The sequence below is a fragment of the Lactuca serriola genome, chromosome 3 (assembly GCF_051521515.1).
Source record: "Lactuca serriola cultivar US96UC23 chromosome 3, Lser_US96UC23_V15, whole genome shotgun sequence".
NCBI classification, from domain to species: Eukaryota; Viridiplantae; Streptophyta; class Magnoliopsida; order Asterales; family Asteraceae; genus Lactuca; species Lactuca serriola.
This window is the reverse complement of record NC_136410.1, coordinates 94,502,723-94,523,923: the sequence shown is the minus strand read 5'-3', so window position 1 is coordinate 94,523,923 and position 21,201 is coordinate 94,502,723. Positions and strand designations below refer to the sequence as shown.

At 39.1% G+C, this 21,201-nt stretch overlaps 1 protein-coding gene across 2 annotated transcripts; it reads right to left on the bottom strand.

Annotated features, from left to right (window-relative positions):
* Positions 1 to 3,111: 3,111 nt before the first annotated feature.
* LOC145092883 (Regulator of chromosome condensation (RCC1) family with FYVE zinc finger domain-containing protein) lies at positions 3,112 to 8,115 on the bottom strand. Of its 2 annotated transcripts, none has more exons than XM_079030875.1 (8): positions 7,774 to 8,115; positions 6,953 to 7,039; positions 6,744 to 6,833; positions 6,572 to 6,652; positions 6,282 to 6,467; positions 4,235 to 6,184; positions 3,639 to 3,976; positions 3,112 to 3,333 (listed from the first exon to the last, which is right to left on the bottom strand). In XM_079030875.1, exons 1-8 carry the CDS (start codon positions 7,822 to 7,824, stop codon positions 3,234 to 3,236), a joined length of 2,883 nt encoding a protein of 960 aa, XP_078887001.1. In that variant the 5' UTR covers positions 7,825 to 8,115; the 3' UTR covers positions 3,112 to 3,233. The 2 variants fall into 2 exon arrangements, with proteins under 2 accessions (XP_078887001.1, XP_078887000.1); XM_079030874.1 differs by having other exon boundaries at positions 3,112 to 3,336; positions 7,774 to 8,113.
* Between the last annotated feature and the right edge of the window lie 13,086 nt (positions 8,116 to 21,201).

Here is a 21,201-nt window from a genome sequence, read left to right as displayed (position 1 = left end):
TAGGATTCTTGAGGGTGATTATGGTAACTCTAAATCCTCATTCAAATCCAGATTACCCTGACTTGCTTCCAAAGCAACTTATGACGACCTAACCCTAATGAAACCCTAATCTCGTTTATTATATATAAACGGTTCTTCCTTCTCAGAAGATACACACAGAATTTAGCTCTCGTTTCCGTCAAACTTTCACATAATCCTTCTAGCATTTTGGCTTACGATTTCTATGCCTAGTATCGTAAGTGTCCACTTATATTATCCTAGGCTAAATTTCTTGCAACCCATGCATAGGGTAGAAATATCAGTTCGAAAACTATTCTCACGATCCAAGTTGGTATCTAGATCTCCACCACAAACCCTAAATTTTCTTACATCGAGTTGGATTATATGGATTGGAGTGTATCGACTTCTCCAAAAAACAAAACCCAACTGAGCAGTAAGCAAATCTTCAGCTTCCACTTTTGGCTTACCACCTCCTTCAAGCAAATCTTCAAGCTTCGATTTTGGATTACTACTTTCATGAAGCTTTGGTTTTGATATTTAACAACATGCTTATGATTTTTAGCCTCATCAACCCAAGAAATATACCCATTCCTAGGTACCTGCAGATTTCAATAATCATCATTTACCAAAAAAATCCAAATGTTATCGAGATTAGAATAAGAATTAAGTACCATATTCAAGCAAGCATAGTATTCCCTATCAGGATTCTTCTTAGTGGTGGAAGTCCTTATGATTTTCATGCTTCCACAATCGCACATCACCATCTTTTCTTGTTTGGATGAGAAGAAGTAAGATGGAGATGAAGATCTCGTAAAGAAGAAGAAGAAGAAGAAGAAGAAGAAGAAGAAACAGTGAAAAAAAGAAAAAAGAACTAGTCAAATGGATAAGAGTTGGTCAAATAGACCAATAAAAAGCATGGAGTGGTCAAATGGGTTTTAGATGACCGCTGATCCCTTCAGTTTTTACAAAATGACTTATTCGACCCGACAAAACCAACTTTATTCTTTTAAAAATTGCACAGAAATAACATAAGGGACTGGATGAGAAAATGTGAAATACATATAGGGTTACGGTGTCATTTCCCTTAAAAAAAACTACGTGACATAAACCTTTAAGAATAGGATTTCAAATTTGTGCAGATCTTTACTTTCATGGAAAAATCGTCAATGATGTTGGTGTTTGCATAGTATTTAAATTCGTTTGACAAGTTTGCTTCTATCCTTAATAATCAAACTAATCCCTAATGGTCAATTTTGTTTGTAGTTAAAAATAGAGTTTTCTGTTTATAATATTAAAAAAAATCAGTTTGTTTATTAATATTATTATTGGTTGTTTAGTGATTAATTTTCGAGTTCGTTATGATATCTAATTGATAGTTTTTCAACCATTTATGTAATAATCACATCATTAGGTTAAGGACAACTCGTGAACTTTGAGTATAGCTCTTTGAGGATAGTTGTTTTAGACATCAAACTAAGCTACATATTTTAATAATTTTGATGATTTTAGTACGTCTGGGTTTTACTTAGAAACATATATATGTTGACCGAACTTTATTGTAAGTTTTGATAACTTCAACTTTGATATAAGAATAAATCATTTAACCTTGATGTATATTACATTTTAGCTATTCTCATATCTTGCAGGTGTTACGAAGCAACTAGCACAATGAGTGAGTAAGGCTAAGGGGAGTGGTAACACTTTTAGCACTTGGTCACGTCAGCTTTTTGAGTGTCACTTCATTTTTCTCTTTTTAACACCTAAACTTAACATTTGGTAGGGAGTGTTAACACTCGTAGCATTTTATTTTATTTTTCTTTTTTTCTAATTTAATTTGATTACTTTATTTTAATAAACAAACATTTTTTATTTAATATTAAATAAAATATATTTTTTAAATTAAATTACTTTATTTAAAAATACAAACATTGTTTGGTGCACAAATATTAAACACTTTATTCTTTTATACCACAAACAATTAATATTATATAAATTATATTGGGGAAAAAAATCAGATTTATTCATAAAAAAAAGTTAGTAAAAAGTTGAATTTTTAATTAAATGGGTGTAAAAATCAGATTTATTAATAAAAAGGAAGGGGATGGAATTGAATTTTGTTTGAATGTTAAATCTAATATAATTAATTTCTACCAATGAGAATCAAGGACTCTCTCTCTCTCTTCTCTTTCTCTCCTCTCGTTAAAGATTTGGCGAATTCATCTTAGCATTCCCTATCAAGGGCTAGGGGGTGGTGTGCATTTGGGCTTAGCATGTTTAGCCAGGGTTCTTGACACCCCACTCCCTTTAGCCTAAAGATCTGTCTAGATTGTATTAGGTTAAATCACCGTAAAAACGATAGATGATTTTTCACACACAGAGTAATAATTCAAACAAAATACAAAAACACAATGTTTAACATTGTTAATTCAATCTCAGAAATCGAGCTTAGTGTAGGGGCTAACAAGATATATTTTATTGATGATTGCCCAATTGCAATTTTACCTATTTAGGGTTACACGAATTCATAAGAGGTTTATTTATAAAAGCAAACTGACTTAAATTTTGCCAATAAAATTAAACCCAAAAACTTTTACAAAATTTGTTCACGATGCATTTTGATGTCAGATCCGATATAGAAACTTTAGTCTTGATAGTAGAATTTTGGATCAATGTCACATTGAATGTCGTGCTTCCTCTTGTTGAAATGTACTAGGAATTGTTTATTTATTTTTTTATTTTTTTTAGAAAAGGTAATATTCTAGAATTCAAGTTACACTACATTCTTTAATTTTAAATATATGAAAGTTATTGCTAAAGTTTAAGTGTGGTTTTGTTCTTTGTTTGGTTGCAAATAGTAATGGAATGGGCCCTGTGGTATGAATATATTTGAAGCATTGACTGATTTACGAGGGCCCTTCTCGTGTTTGGAATTTTTTCAGCTTTTTATGATGTTTTTATTTCAAATTTGAATTAATGTACTACAATTTACATGTTTCTGTGGGCTAACTTTTATGATCATGTCTTTCACTATTTTGGTTTTCTTGTAATATGATGATTTCTTGTAAAATGTCGTGGTAGCTCACCAAATGCAACTTATATATGGCGTACAGATGCCAAACATAAATTTCTATACCGATATTTCTCCACAAAAATCATACAACATCACGTATCACTGCTGTTAATATGACCCGATCAACGTTACCATTTTCATTTTAACCCCTTTTGATTAAAACCTAATATGAGTTTATGTAGCCATCAACATTGTAGTTGTCATATACTTTTTGCTGGTTATCTTCCCACCACTTCTCAGCTTCCCTTTCCTTAAACACTTTTCTACTACAAAAATAAATAAATACAAAACTCAAAGATTGCTTAAAAAAAGTTGTTTCTAAGATGGTGCACCAAGACTAACCCTAGTGTGTACGGTGCACCAAGGGTCAACTTTCTTAACAAGAAAGTTGACCTAGTGTCACGACAGTGCACCAAGGATCAATTTTCTTAACAAGAAAGCTGACGCTAGCGTGCATTCTGCACGATAGTGCTTTCTTGTTAAGAAAACTGACTACTTTCTTAACAAAAAAGCTGACCCTAATGCCAAGGCTAACCTAACCGTAGTATCAGAAACTAATGAAAAGTACCTGAATCGGACTCGCTTTATCCCTTTTTGACCGGTTGTCAACATGATGAATGTGATGTAAACACCCGGTTGATATTGTTCCATCCATTCGTGTTTTTGCTTTACTTTGTTAACTTGTCCAGAAACTATTGGTGTAACAACCGGTTCATCAGATGGTCTCAAGTCACCACCGAGAACACATGCATCGTTGTGCATAGTCGGGACATGAGCCGATTCACATGGATCAATGAGGTCTTTGACCTCAATGTCACATGGCACACTAGTAGCACTTGTTTGTGGTGTATCGACATGAGCTTTTGTTGGTTTTCGCATAAAAGCTCTTGGAGACATTAAATGTAGCTGCAAAAAATAAACAAATAATTACCATCAATTTGAAATAAGTCGATTAAAAAAAGGATATTATTGTATCTACGAAAGGGTTATTCTTCCAACAACCCTTTAATTGCACTCCCTTATCCCAAGATTATCATGTTAGATGTAAATCGGGTAGATAGTGGCCCACTAGGTAGCTGTCGTAAAAAGTACAATGACTACAAAAAGCCCAATCCACATTGGAATTTGTGACACTATGTCTCCATTACATGGATAAAAGATTACCCTTGATGTCAACGCCTTAATGACTTCTTTGGCTCCATTACGTTTTGTGGTCTTCTCAACACTTTGCGGGTTCTTGTTTACACGACCCGGAATACGAGAATCAACACTCGAAGATGACTCTTCTTTACAATGCTTTCTAAAAGATGCGGGTGAAGAAACTTGTCCCCATCTTGGTGTTTGATTCATCAATGAAGAACACGAGTTCAAATCCAAACCTGTTTTATATGGAGTTCCCGTATATTGATCATCCGTTTCTTCAGAAAATGTTTTAATCAATAATGGTCTTGGAGTAAGATCTTCAATCTTCACAATTTGACCCGAATTCAAACTACTCCGTTCAAGACCCTTAAAGCAAGAATCACAAACCCGAAAAGACTTGTTCTCATTAGGTGCCAAACACGCGTTCTTACTCTTGTTACTTGTACATACACTGCAAAACAAGAGACCACAATTGTAACAATTGTGTCTTTTCTTCATGAACCCGAACTCCGTACTGCAACCTCGACAACCCGATTGTTCGAGCCCGCAAGTTATCGGTTCGTGTACGCAAACCGCAGCGGTCGAGCCGGACCCACAAGTGATGCTTTCCACTTGTCGATTTCTCAAAGCCTCAACTAAAGTCGGTGAGCTTCGATCCTCCGTATCACCTAACCCTAATTGCCCATTTGCTCCTTTACCCCATGTGTAAACACTTCCTTTAGATGTTAAAACCGCAACATGATACGAACCCGTAGCTATTTCCCGAACAAATTCGAACTTCAACTTTCCTTGAACTAGGGTTATTGAGTTTTCCCTAGCCATAGGGTTTCCTAATTGCCCGTGAACCGAGCTTCCGATTGTGAAAACCGCACCCGTACTCGTTAAACCAACGGTTAACATTCTTCCACAAGATACTTGAACAAAATCATGATCGATTAGAGAAACAACACATGTAGGTTTGAGTTTAGAGTTATGATCACCATGACCTAATCTTCCTTTATCCACGTCACCCCAAGTGAACATCTTTCCCGCCGGAGAACTTGATTTGGGTGGTCCGGTGATCAACGCGACCACCGCCGCCGTGTGCCATGGCCCACACGCGACCGATTTCACACGAAGTCCGGCGAGCGAGTCAACTTGTTTCGGTTCGGTCAAACTTTGATAGTTTCCGTGACCTAGAACACCGAAAGTCCCGTCTCCAAATGTAAATAGTTGACCGGAAGTTGAAACAATTGCAGTGTGCCATTCTCCACAAGCAACTTTTGATATGGTGATTCCGTCTAGTACGCCGGAGATCCGGCGGGGGAGCCACCGGCTACTTTGACCTTGACCGGAGGTGTTGTCACCCCACGTGTAGAGCTCACCAGAAAATGTTAGGGCGGATGTTTGATACTCGCTACAAGAAACCGATTTCACACGGGATCCAAGGGAATGAAGGGATTCAACTTCTTTCGGGCAGCTCAGGGAATGCCCGAGCCTGCCCGATTGTCCTTCACCCCAGCAGAATACCTCACCCTGTTTTGTCACTAAAACACCATGTTTTCCAGCCAATGATATCTTCTCGACATCTAACATACTTACTGAATCAAGAACTTTCGGTAACAACGCATCTATTTGTGATTGGTTTCGGTGACCATTGACCGTGTTGACCATGTTATCACCACCACCACCCAAGACGCCATTTTCAACACCTTCTCCCCATATTAAAACATCGTTCAATTTTGTTCTTTGTGGGTCCGATTGTTCTCGAGGTAGAACAACAGGTGCACCAAACCGGGTAATTGTTTTCGGGTTCTTTTTGGGTTCTTCGGTTTTCATGCAAGGTGAATATGGGGCTAAACCTTCTGGAAAGTTCTGTGTACTTGATAAACTTGATCTTGAATAAAAACTATCAGATGAAAGTGAAAGTCCATCAGAGAAACATGGATCGGATATCATCGATGGAACTGGGCTTGCACACACGCTTCTCACCTTCAAAATTAACCAAACGATTACTCGTTATTCACTTATTCATCACTCAAATTGTTCATAAGTTTTATAAAATTTGAAAATCTTGAGTATAAAAAACCTGAGACATTTTGGTGGTTTCTTTTGAAATACCCAGATTGTATTTTCTTCTGATGAAACTAGAAGGACTGTTTATACAACTTTGCGCTACTCTTTGGTTTTCAGGGTGTCTGAAATCTTCGCACCTTGATATCAAAGCTTTTAGGCCTAAAAACCATGAATCTGCTTGCATTTTATCCTTGCATATCTGCGAAACAAGAATACAAAACAAAAATGTTGATTAATTAGTCATCAATCGAAATATTTGAAAGTCAAGAACTGAAAAATTGTTGAATAATAAGTCAAACTTACCAGATCAAGAGAGCATTGAGCTTGGTTGTTCATGTATATCAGCGAAAACGAATGACATTCTCTTTCTGGTTGAAGTTTCCTCTGCAATTTATCATAATTACAAAATCATGAATGAATAATTTGAATTAAAATTGATAAAAAAAATACTTTTTTTTTTACTTTAAATACTTACAGTTCCATGGCCACGAACAATGCTCGTAACAGAGCTTAGTTGCAGTTTTTTTTCTTCATTGCCGCAAAACCACATTAAAGTTCTTTCATCCTGAAACCCCAAATTGGACACGAAATTTAATAAAAAATAAAATAAAATTACGTTTAATTATCATAGAATTTAACGAAAATAATTCAAGAACATATAATATTATTTCTCAAAAAGTATACCGTTGATAGCCTGAATGGGCATAGTTTGGGTTTTCCTCTTCGACCGTATTTCAATATATACGCCCCTTTCTTTAAAGCCACGATCGCCTGAAATGAATTAAAGATTTTTGTTACTAAATTATGTTATTAAGTTCGATAATTGAAACCCAATTTATTGATTTCGTCTTCAGAAATCGATTTAAATAGTTAAAGTTTCAGGAAGAATATGGAGCATTTCATATGCGATTTCATCCACAAGTTTGAACTTTTTGAGTGTCAACATCACTGGGTATGATTGGACCTTTGGATTCGAGTATCTTTTCATGGCATCTTTACAACTAAAAGGAAAATGGTCTCATGGGGTGCTTGTGAAGTCAATGAAAATTGACAGAAGCAAACAGAGACTAATAGTATTATAAAGCTAGATTTTGAAAATATCTTACACCCATTGAGGAAAAAAGTAAAATTTTGGAGGTAATTAAGCAAATAAAGGTTTTCATTTTTGGTAGATTTTTTGGAAACCCACTTAAACGCAACAAAAATTGAACACCCATTAGGTAAATTTTGAAAAATTGGAGGTAATTAAGCATGAAAAGGCTTCTTTTTACCAAAAGATTTTCAAGAACCATGACATATGACCTAAAGATGAAGAAATCAAACACACATTGAGGTAAAAATTGGATCTTTTTCTAATGGAAATGAATCACAGACTGAAAAACAAAAAAAGATGAACACCAAGTGAGATAAACACTGAATTTTGAAAGAAAATAAGCATAATCGGCATAACATTCATCAAGATTAACTACAAGAACAACGAAAAAAAAAAAGATTAGAACATGGACCTGTTCAAGAGCTCTATCAGAGGGAGTCACTGACAAGAATCTTTCACCCATTTTTCTACATACAAAAAGGAGAAAGAATGGATGAAAAGAAGCCTGATTGGTGTACACCCACGCACATACAAGTTAAATGAAACCTTAAAAAGAAGAGAATGTGTGGGAGAATCTGCAGAGGGTGTTGGATGCTGATGATTCTGGGTCGAAAACAGAATGTCACATGGATTGGTATTAGAAGAAGGGTTTTAGAGAGAGAAAGAGAGAGAGGAGGAGGAAAGATATTGGGATGAATGGGTTTTGATTTCTTCTTTGGTTCTTGTCGTTGGTGTGTATAGTTTCATCATGACAAATTCTTGGCTTCTTCGTATGTCGTGCAGAAGAAAAAGTGGTGTACTGTTGTTGTTTACTAATACCCAAATCGCACGTGCCAACTGTTCTTACCCCCACTTAATAAGCTTCTATTTCAGGGAAAAATTACTTAAAACAATACCTAGAGTTTTTTCACCATGTACTTAGAATCTTAAATGTTGTTATGTACGTGTTCATTACTTCATCAAAGATTAAAAGTTGTTTAAGATTTGTTAGGCCGGAGGGAGTGTGATTCATTGTGTCACATTTTTTTAATAATTAAATTTAAATAAAAATTTCATTTTTATTTAAAAAATATATAATATTTTATTAGTTCAAAATAAAAATAAAAACATTATATTGCATTAATTAAAAAAAACATAACATAGCATTAAAAAAATGCTACAAACTTGAAAAAAAAACACATCGAACAATTAAAACCTACAATCTTAAATCTACCTCCTTAGCATAACGTTTTTGGATGTCGGCTTTCATCGTCATAATAACTTAAAGCTCCTCATCGGTCATGTTCGATGTGTCTATCATTAGTATCATCATGTTACTATCCCTTTGTTTCTGAAGCTCTCTTTCGGAAGCAATTTGTAAAATTTTGTCAATTCTTTCTTTTCTATCCTTCATGGCGTCCCCGATTTCTTTCAAGAATCTGAGTCTTTTGCCTTTGCCTTTGCTTTTTTGTTTTGTCCATTCCCATTGGTAGGGAATGTGGTCAAACTTGAATAGGTACATCATTGTTGAGGTCGAAACAAACACGAGCATCGGATGTAGTGTGGTCGGATTCGGATGTTCTTGATCGTTTGAACCAATATCGATATGTTGTTCGGATGTTTTGCTCACTTGCTATTTCTTGTTATCTTTCACGAGATTCAAAAAGTTAATACATTTGAAAGCCTTCTTGTTTTCTTTTTGGTACACTTTTAGAGCTTTCTTCAAAATCACTTCATCACTTTCTCCGCTTTTCCAATTGATGTTTCATGTTGTTGTATAAATCATTAAACAATATGAGTTCCATGTTTGTCTTCCCCATTTTGAGTAAATTTGGTGTTTTCAACGATACTCATGAAGCTTCATTCCTTTGCGAAACCTTTTTGTAACCTGCATCCAAAAACGATCATATTTTTGGTCTTTTTATTGTTGGATTAGTGTCTAAGTCCATAACTATTTTGGTATGTACTTGACCCGATGGTGCATGGTCCTTTTGGGTTGCCTTCACCAAAGCAACTTGATAGGATGAATTATGGAGAGAAAGGATTAAATATGATTTATTAATATATTATGAGAATAATATATTAAAGGAGAAATCATATTGTTTAATTAATATTAGTCAATAATTAATTGGTAATTAGTTTTGTGACTAAAAGAGATTAATTAAACTTAAGGGACTGGAATTGTAATTATAAGATAATTGCAATTTGGGCCATGGATTGCCTTATATCATAAGGTGGACGAATTCTATGGGGGAAGCCCATATGAAATCGTCCAAGGCCTTATGGAAAGGGCTCCATGGGTTGCTTAGGGCTTAAGCATCCAAATTAGGGTTTCCATGTTAGATAACCCTAATTGCCTCACTATATATAGATCCCTTAAGGACAAAAAAATGTGGCTAAGCATCTTGCTAGGGTTTTCACATGGTTTTGGCAGCCTCCATCCTCTCTCCTCTTCATCCTCTTGCTTATGGTGTTTGTGAGCCATTAGAGGAGTGACACTTGTGACTCTAAGCCTTCCAAAGTCAATTCAAGGAGGAATTGGGATTGTTATTACTACATAACAATCAAGGTAATATCATAAACCTAATTATATGTTAATATCGATTTCCATATGCTAGAATTAGGGTTTATATTCTTGGATTCAAAGCATGTACAATAGAGAAACCTAGATCCAAGCATTAGGGTTTGTATGAGCACATAGGATGTCTTATGACCAAAACCCATCAGTGGTATCAGAGCCTTGATTGGTTTCTATTGTATTGATGCCTTGTTAATTTGTTCATGCTTGAAAAAATCGTTTTTTGCCTCCTGCCTGATGTACTCGGCGAGTCCCATTGTGGACTCGGCGAGTAGGCCCCTACTCAGCGAGTCCATAAGGGGACTCGGCGAGTTTAGCTGTCAGACAGGCGGATTTTCGGGATTTTTACCTATTTTGACTTAGGATAATTGCCATAATTGTTTAAACTTAATAAAATTCGAATTTTGTTAATCCCTTATGATTATCCTTGTCAAAATAAAAGATTTTGGTCATCTAATTAGATAATTGTTACCTTATTTGATATATGTTAAGTTATGGAAATTATTTGATCATTATCTTGCAAGAATTTGAACTAGATCTAATTAGATAACCACCAATTATAGTTAATTGTCTTATTTGAATTATGTGATCTAGAATATTCTTGACAAAGTTTGGAATAGTTTCAAATTAATCCCTTTAGGTTTTATAGTTTAAATTTAAACCCAAAAGTTTTGTTGTTTTGAAATTTAAATAGTTGAAACCCTAATGTTTTGAAAAAGGTTTCAAAACTTGCCCTCAAGTTTTGGAATTTAAATTTTGATTAAATGGTTTAATTTTGATGTATATTTAAATTCTAAACCCTAATGTGTTGAAATGTTTCAAAACTTGCCCTCAAGTTTTGGAATTTAAAAGTTGATTAAAAGTTTAATTAGGAATGTTAAATTCTAAAACTCTAGTATAGTTTTGAAAAAGTTCAAATCACACCCTTATGGTTTTATTAATTAATTAATGTGTATAATTAAAAGAGGTTTAATAAATCCATAAAAGTTTAGGTTAACAATTTAATTGAATTAAAAGTATAATTGTTAAATTAAACCACCTAGTATTTTAAAAGTGTAAAATATACCCTATATTATATATATAACATTAAAAGTCTAACATTATATATGTATAAGTAAAAGTCAGTCTTACCGTTAGTAGGCCTCATTCACGAAGCTGGTCTATAAGGGGTGTTTAAGGAAATTGCCTATAAAATGGCGATTGAATGGGTATCCACTCTTACCCACCGCACTCTTGACTAGTGGAGGGTTGTTAACCGAACGGGTAGGATAGGACGAAACCTTCCATTATAAGTATAATGAATTACTAAAGTAACTAAATGTTTTTCAAATTCCCAATCTTAGTTACTTAGGCAAAGTGAATTGATGCAATTCCATGAAATTACACTTTGTGCCCTTGCGAAGATGTTAGTGGAGCGTGTGTGGTTTACCGGCACACTAAATGGTTCTAAGCAAAGGTAGCAAAGGGTGACTCAATGTTTGTCATAGTTCGGTGGAGCGTGTGTGGTTTACCGGCACATCGAATAGGTGACTATAACATGTGAGGGCACCATGTAGTTTGCATGGTTATTCACACCCGCTTTGTGGTCCTCGACATCCCAGTCACAAACAAGAGGGGCATATCGAGATTTAAACATGCCATTGAAATGTTCAATGAATCTCATAGGATCTAGGAGTTTTCATAGATTTAAAACTTAAATTTCTTTTTCGTTTTTCATGGTGGAAATTAGTGAATCGTCATTCACTTACCTTCAAATGTTCTGCAATTTGGGTTACGGCATCCCTCTCCCGAGTTGTAGAATATTGTGTTGGGTCCTAGCCTTAGTATCTCATTTGGGTGATTTACTAAGAACTCAATCAATCAACTAACTTGAATTCATTTTCTCCCGTTTTGTAGATGTCAAAGTTCGACAACTATGGTCTTCCCAAATCCCGTGGAACAAGCTTTCCACATGAAAATGATATTCCACGATTCGATCGAGGAACAAGAAATCATGCTTCACTTCCTCCACCTCCTCCAATTATTCTCCCTAACCCACAAGTTCAAAGGCTTGAAAAGTTCAAGATCACTCAAGCCCTTTTGGCAAGTAAACATAAAGAAGGAAAGTCGGTGTGTACACACGTCCTAGGGATGAAGTCACACATTGATAGGTTAAGAATGTTGGGATCCATTGTCTGTGAGGAAATGGCTGTTGATTGGGTTCTTCAGTCACTTCCTAACTCATATAGTGAGTTCGTAAGAAAGTACTATATGATAAACCGCGACGTGACCCTTATAGATCTCACCTATATGCTTATTGCTGCTGAATCAACAATGGTTTGGCGCAATAGAAAAGCAAAGCTGATTGGTGAATCTGCCTTCAAGACCTCTATGGATATAGACAATGACAACAAAAGACATGCTATGATCGAAAGGTTTGATCATAAGAGAAAGGCAATGTCTAAAGTAGTTCCATGTCATGTTCCAAAAGAGTCAATTTGCTTTTATTGCCAAGAGAAAGGGCATTGGAGACGAAGCTGCCCCATTTACCTAAAGAGATCTAAAAGATGGGAGAGTCAAAACGTATGGCTCTAATATAGGTAAAATCCATTAACTAACTCTTTTAAGCTTCTATTCTAGATTCTTAATACATAATGTGATAAGATTACAGTTGATGTTTGGTAGGATCGAAGAAAAGAAAGGAAGCTTAAAGGAAGAAATGAGCAGAATCTAGCCGTGAAGGAATGGATTTCGATCGCATTTCTCGAAGATTAGATTATTGAGCTACTACTTAGAGTTAGAATTAGATTGCTAAGAAAGATGTATTAGCATAGTTTTTCAATGAATTGCATTGTAAGGACAATTTTTTCCGCAATAAAATAAATTTTGATTTTATATTATTTATCCTTGCAATGACGTATATGAAAAATTGATGTTTGAATGTTTCTATAACGGATTTGATTCTTAGTTATGTTATTTATGGAAATGTCAAAAATTTACCAAATAAGGAGAGTTTCTCATCGCCAAAATTTCAATTGGACAGAAATTTGGAATCACACAACTTGGTTGCATGATGAATGAGAAGTTTCGTATTTGGAAATTAGACTAATTCGTTGACAAAGTGTCAAGTGAAGGACTATGATATCGAGCACACAAAGTTGTGTGTTGATCAAGTCCACCATAAGAGTAACAATGATATTCTTCATGATTTACTAAAGGTTTAGTAAATATAATTATACTTACAAGATTAAGTGTAATTATGAATTGATTGAAAAAGTTTAAATCAATAGCAGAACGAATAAGAAGAATCAAGTAGGCAGAAAGATAAAAGTTTCTCCATTCTAAGAAGAAGGGAGAGTAGCTTGTATGCTTTATGATAGGTCTTAATGATTAAGAACCATATCTCAATTGATCCTCTAAGTGAGTCTTAGCACAATTGTATGTCTAAGAAGAGGAATCAAGAATTGAAGAAATGGTTAAATCAAAAGGTCAATCGTACTTCGTTCCAATAACAAGTCTTAGAGTTAAGATTGTGACAATGAGTGAAAAGTATTAAAGGTTTATAACATTCATCGAATGTGGAAAGTTGTGATGTCTTGGATAATGTAACAACCCAAAAATCCTGACTAAAAATTTCTTTTTAAAACATTACTAAAACCAGATTTATAAAAATGTATCATAAGTCATAACATAACTTTCGAGTATTAAATTCAAAACATAATCTCATTATCATAGTCAAACATTCCCAGGCTAACTGACTATGGTGTGTGCACTGCAATCTTCCCGAGCTCCTCTTTTGAAAACTGAGTACCTGAAACCAAAACTGAAAACCGTAAGCACGAAGCTTAGTGAGCTCCCCCAATCTACCACATACCATACAATAACATATAAAGCACATACTGGGCCTTGCCCACTGCATCGGACCGAAGTCCGGACTAACTGGGGCCTTGCCCCCTGCATCGGACCGAAGTCCGGAAACTGACTGGGACCTTGTCCCCTGCATCGGACCGAAGTCCGGACTAACTGACTGGGACCTTGTCCCTGCATCGGACCGAAGTCCGGAAACTGACTGGGACCTTGTCCCCTGCATCGGACCGAAGTCCGGACTAACTGACTGGGACCTTGTCCCCTGCATCGGACCGAAGTCCGGACTAACTGGGGCCTTGCCCCCTGCATCGGACCAAAGTCCGGAACTAACTGAACATCACATAACATAAACATATCAACTAGCATGAACACACATATACTGCATACTGCATCGGGTCGTAGCCCGGAACACATAACACATAAATCTTGTCTGAGCCACGAAGGCATCAAACATACTAACTACTGCATCGGATCAAAATCCGGAAACTACTGCTAGCTAAACGGGCCGGCATTGTGGCCTTAGACCCGTTCCTACTGGAAGGAAACTCACCTCGTGAACTGGCTGCTGAGTGTATGGCTCTGGAAGATATCTGCTGCTGCTCCGGTATCTCCCCAGCTACAATTCCATAAACACACTCAATCAAATACTAATAACTGAATTGGGGTAAAATGACTCTTTTAACCCTGGTCAAAGTCAACTCTCCCGGTCAAAGTCAACCTACAGTTGACCTGACTCGCCGAGTTGGGCCGCCAACTCGCCGAGTCTCTATTCTCACTTCTCAACCCTACTCGCGGCTACTCGTCGAGTATGGCATCAACTCGACGAGTTCCCTTTCGATTCTAGAACTCAGGCTATCTGCATCCGACTCGCCGAGTCGTATGAACAACTCGACGTGTTGTTCTTGAGCTAAGAAGATTGCCTTGGACTCGCCGAGTTGTATGAACAACTCGTCGAGTCCCTCCATTACTGAGTCTGACCTCCAACTCACTGAGTCCACTCTACTACTCACTGGTCCCCACTCGGCATCACTCAAAAGGGGAAAAATCGGGGACTCGCGACTCGACTCGCCGAGTCGCATGCATGCAGCTACTCTAAACTCGATTCTGCTTGAATCCAGCGCATAAAACTTATAGATCTGGGCTCCTTTAGCTCGATAAACACGTAAAGATTCTATCTTTATGTGCCCATATGCACCCATGAAGATTAAAAGGCTCAAAAAGCACAATAAAGGCTAGATCTAGGGTTCTCAAGCAAGGAAACTTTGAAAAGGCACTAGATCAGGGCTCTAACACTCTTAAATGAACAGATCTAGGGATATCTCGACCCAACAAGGCATCCATACAACTATAAAGCTTGGAAAATACATTAAACTATCCTTAGAGGTGTTCTAATGGAGGTTTTAAGCACAAAACAGGATAATTCCGAGACATACCTCAACGAACTCTGACTTTGGCCTTGGATCTTTGCTCTACACTTCCTCTTTTTGGTCCTTTCTTCTTTTTCTTCTTCAATCCTTCAAGAATCCACACAAAAACACTTAGATCATACAAGGGATGGTTTAGGGTTTCTCACAAGCTCTCTGAGGGTGAAGGAGGCGAGTTTGGGGGCACATAACATTGCTTAAATAGTGAGCAAACCCGGGGATTTAGGGTTTCTTCCTGGCAGGCAGACTCGCCGAGTCCCGAATATGGACTCGTCGAGTTGCCGACTTACACGTGCTCGAAATCCCGTCTCTACTCGACGAGTCGGGCTACAGACTCACCGAGTCAACCCTTTTTACTTTGGGTTTCTTCTTTCTTTTCTTGATCTTTCTGATTTCGGGTGTTACAACTCTCCCCCACTTAAACTAAACTTCGTCCTCGAAGTTCTCTATGATCAACTGGCCTGCAATCCGCCTCAACACCCTGCCTGGTGACTTTAACCCTTTTGACCATCACTCCAGCCACTCACAGTGCTGGTCACTACTGTTGGTACATACTGAATTCTTCTCTTTTCCATAATTTCCTTAACGTTACTTCCTCCGATTGAAAATTCTGTTACCCCTCATCCGCCTACCGGATGCACTGAGACCACCCTGGTCTAACTAATCTGCCGATATCTGAGTTACCGGACTCCCACCGGTCCCTACACCCCATCGCAACCTTCTAGTTGCTTCCAATGACTTCTGAAGATACTTTGATTATATATAACTGTTCTATCCACTCTGCCGCTCATACTGAAACGATGTTGCTGGAACCAGCTTGCTTATCTCTCATCTGATTACTCAACTCCAACTAACTCGAGCCTTCCATCCAGAAAGAAAAGCTACCTGCCTAGCTATCCTTACAGTTCACTTATACTTGGCAAAAGGTTCAACTGATCCTGCTGAGAGGGACTTGCCATTTCCAAATCAACCAACTATACTAATACTGATCCTCACGCTGCAACTATCCGAAACACGGAACTGCCTGCAACACCGAACTGCCTGAAACACTGAACTGCCTGATACACTGAACTGCCTGAAACACTAAACTGCCTGAAACACTGAACTGCATGAAACACTGAATTGCCTGATACATTGAACTGACTGAAACACGGAGTTCCAACTCAACTGTGGAGTCAAAGGACTCATCACTTAGTCGCTCCCACAACTTCTGAACGAAATCTTTCTCTGGAACTAGTTTCCACTAGTTATCCTGTCACTGTGGCTCTAACAACCTTCCGATCCACCGATCAGGTCCAAACGTCACATCCTGACATCATCAATTCCACGAATAACAACATGATGGCTCCCAGACTGACGGTAGCCCTTAACATACCCGAACCCCAACGGTCCACTGCTACTCTGATCTCATAACTGTGGTGACGATCCGACTGTCGAATCTCCGACTTAACCATAACTGAACCATTTGGAAAATCCGAAATCTAACTCGTGGATTCCTATATCTTCACTGCTGCACCCGAACTGGTAGGTACTACTATTTCCCCCGCGTCCAACAACGCGCTCATTCTGCCTACCAACCTGATAAAGGCCACGGCTACACCCGTGGACTTACGACTCTCTAATACTATCTGGCTGCTAGTGAATGCTACGGCTACCCTCGCAGACTTACAACACTCTACTACTATCTGACTGCTAGTAAATGCTACGGCTACCCTCGCAGACTTACAACACTACTACTACTACTATCTGACTGCTAGTGAATGCTACGGCTACCCCCGCAGGCTTACAACACTACTACTACTATCTGACTGCTAGTAAATGCTACGGCTACCCCACGCAGACTTACAACACTACTACTACTATCTGAGGACGTCCTAACTATCCCTAGTCCTGCTAGGGATTCCTCATCCTGATTTCTCAAAACCAGCCCTCAATCTTGAATACTACATCAACCTCGACATCTTATATCCTTGATATACTTAGCGCTTCGTCGAGGAATTCTTCAGCTTGGTTCCCAAACCAACCGTCTACTAATCTGGATACAAGAAGCTATTGTTGGGAAGTTTCCAAACTCCCAACTCCTAAATCTACACAATTCTGCATGCTGACTCTGTCACTGGCTACTAATACGAAAGCATCTCTTGCTAACCGTTCTCAGGATCCTCATTCCGACTCACTTGAGCCCTACAGGTGGTCCTCCAATCCTGGATTCCCAACCAGCTTCTAACCATCTCGATTACATGAACTAACTGCTGGGAAGGTCCTCGAACTCCCAATTCTAAAATTCTCAATCCATCAATCACTGTGCTACTATCTTTTTTTCTCAGAGGCCGCGCACTCATTCTGGGTCTACGTGGCTCTTATCCTTGTATACTCGGAGGGTTCTCCCCCACTTGGATTCGGGTAATTCCTTACTGGTCACTGGTCGAAAAGGATTCCCAACCTTCCTTCCATTAAAAGGGCGATATGTTGTCCGCCAATGTTTACCCTTGCCAACGCTCCAACTAACTCTTACCAGATCCGCACCCTTCTTGCTATCTGACTGAGCACCCTTCGATCCTTAACTGTATTTGCTTTAGGGACTACATCCCGAGAACCTGCGTTTGGGGTGCACATCCGCAACCCACTTCCTTACTGACCGCTAGCTACTACACTAAAAACTCTGGATTATCACTAGTGAGAATATAATTGATCATTACCCGACTAACGCCTTCCGCAAGTAGTAAGGCACTACTGAATCTTACACATACATGTTACAGTCACCGCATCTGAAGTAACCTGATCTAGAGGGAACGACCTCCAATTCACCATTCTAATCCCATGGTATGCAGATGGCATAAAACTCCGTCACAAGTAGGTAATATAATACCCCCAACACATATACTTATTGATATCAATGCAACAACATAACAAATAATAACATGAATAATAATTGACAGGGAGGTAAAAGATACATACCTCCATCACTCAGTGCTGCTCGAATCTTTGCTGAAATCAACCGGAAAACTCGGCTCCGAGCCGTGGGCGCCCTTGCCCGGCCTTGGCAACCACTAGCGGTACTTGAAGTCCCAAGGGCAGGAGCTGGCACCTGCCCTGCTATATACAAACTCGGACAGTGGGCCTTCTTGTGGCCCCTCTGACTGCAATGGAAACATATCGGATCAAGTCCCTGGGCGATGGTAACAGTACAATCTCTGATAAAATGGCCAATCTGGTCGCACTTGAAACATCCAGCATCGCCCCCACTTCTACGCCTGCATGTACCCATGTGCGTCCTACCACACTTCCCGCATCGACTGCGGCTCTGATAGTTCCTCGTCCTAAAATCCGACCCCTTGGGCCTCTTGCCCGAACCTGCGGCTCCCTGAGTTTCATCCGTTTTCCTCTTCCTTTCTGATTCCCTGCCCGTCTCTCGCTCCTGTGTTACCTTGTCGACACCGCCCGCCGACTGAACAACAACTGTCTGATCCTGGAGCTTCGCAATCAACCTATCAGTGATCCTCACAACCATGTCGGGCAGATCCTCGCGAATGGCTCGCGTAACCTCCTCAACTATCCAATCATGAAAAGGTCTCTCTTGGAGACAGGGTGCCCCACTCACTCCTGTCCCCTGATGGCAAAAACTAGAAATGGGATCTCCTTTCCCGATGGATCCCTGAACTCCATAAGAATCGGGGTCTAGACGAGCCCCAATCTATCCTGAAACTATCCCGGCCTTAAAGGCCTCAAGATGACTGTCCATGAGCTCCACAATGGCCTCTCTAACCGAACCGAAAATCACTGGAGTCTGATCAATGATGTTGCACATGATCTCTGCGGAAATGAAATCCCTCATCTGATCCTCAAGCTACCCGGCTCTAGAGCCTGAGCCAGATCCCTCCCCGGCACCTGAACTGCAAACTGATATCTCGCGCAACGTCACCATGCTGAAAATATAACAATTCCTGATCAATTTACACACTACTGCTGAGGGATCTCTCACACACTCTACTAGTTCCTTGGTTTTGCCTTGGCCCCTCTTGAATCGAGTACGGATCCTCTGCTTTCAGTAGTACGGGCCCATACTACCTTCCACATCTATCCGTACTTTTCTCAAGAGTTACCTCAACTCCACCAAGTCCCCATTTCTCTACTACTGATCTCTGTTATTCTCATCCTAGGCTTGCCCTAGGGAACCTCTGACTCCACCCAAACCAATCCTCAGCTACTGAAGGCCTCCTTGTAATGCCAATTAGCCACCACCTGAATACCATCACATGCAATGAGGCTCGGATAATCATTCAAGTAAAAGTCTCGTCCCTACAACGGTTAGACTCAAATGAGAGTTGCGCAATAGGGCCAAATCCAGCACTCTGAGATTATTCAACCCTGCTCACATGTGATGTGACGTATTCACCTAATGGCTAACTCCCATCACTCAGAGTCCCACAAAGCACAAAGCAAGCAGCATTCGGATAAAGGAAACATACTCAGGCAAAACTATTCTCATAACAAGAAACTATACTAGCATACAATGCTAAGCTCATACTATCAGGCATAACCTACACAGGCTATCCTACTACTGTCTACTCATCACTAGCATGAAATTCTTATCAAGCTGAAACACATAAAGCAGGCACATAAGGCATCATCCTAGATCCTTAGTCCTATTCTAGCATCCTGTTCTACTGAAACTGAAGCTGAATAAACTGAAACTGAAACTGAAGCTGATACTAAAACTGATACTGATACTGATAATCATAACGTAACTTGTATGGGTAATTTGGGAGTACTTACTTGAGCTCGGCTGATTGCATGCACCACACCCTTTTTCTCTTTTCAAGTTATTTACTTTCTAAATATTCTTTTTGCTTTTTCTAAAACTCTTTTCTTTTCTCAAACTCCTTTTTCAAAACTGTCTTTTCCTTTTGAAAACCTTTATACCAATCCCTTAGTTTGAGTTCAGACACGCCCGAGGGTATGTCCGAATCCCTCAAACCAAGGCTCTGATACCAACTTGTAACGACCCAAAAATCCTGACTAAAAATTTCTTTTTAAAACATTACTAAAACCAAATTTATAAAAACGTATCATAAGTCATAACATAACTTTCGAGTATTAAATTCAAAACATAATCTCATTATCAGAGTCAAACATTCTCAGGCTAACTGACTATGGTGTGTGCACTGCAATCTTCCCGAGCTCCACTTTTGAAAACTGAGTACCTGAAACCAAAACTGAAAACCGTAAGCACGAAGCTTAGTGAGCTCCCCAATCTACCACATACCATACAATAACATATAAAGCACATACTGGGCCTTGCCCACTGCATCGGACCAAAGTCCGGACTAACTGGGGCCTTGCCCCCTGCATCGGACCGAAGTCCGGAAACTGACTGGGACCTTGTCCCCTGCATCGGACCGAAGTCCGGACTAACTGACTGGGACCTTGTCCCCTGCATCGGACCGAAGTCCGGAAACTGACTGGGACCTTGTCCCCTGCATCGGACCGAAGTCCGGACTAACTGACTGGGACCTTGTCCCCTGCATTGGACCGAAGTCCGGACTAACTGGGGCCTTGCCCCTTGCATCGGACCAAAGTCCGGAACTAACTGAACATCACATAACATAAACATATCAACTAGCATGAACACACATATATTGCATACTGCATCGGGCCGTAGCCCGGAACACATAACACATAAATCCTGTCTGAGCCACGAAGGCATCAAACATACTAACTACTGCATCGGATCAAAATCCGGAAACTACTGCTAGCTAAACGGTCCGGCATTGTGGCCTTAGACCCGTTCCTACTGGAAGGAAACTCACCTCGTGAACTAGCTGCTGAGTGTATGGCTCTGGAAGATATCTGCTGCTGCTCCGGTATCTCCCCAGCTACAATTCCATAAACACACTCAATCAAATACTAATAACTGAATTGGGGTAAAATGACTCTTTTACCCCTGGTCAAAGTCAACTCTCCCGGTCAAAGTCAACCTACAGTTGACCTGACTCGCCGAGTTGGGCCGCCA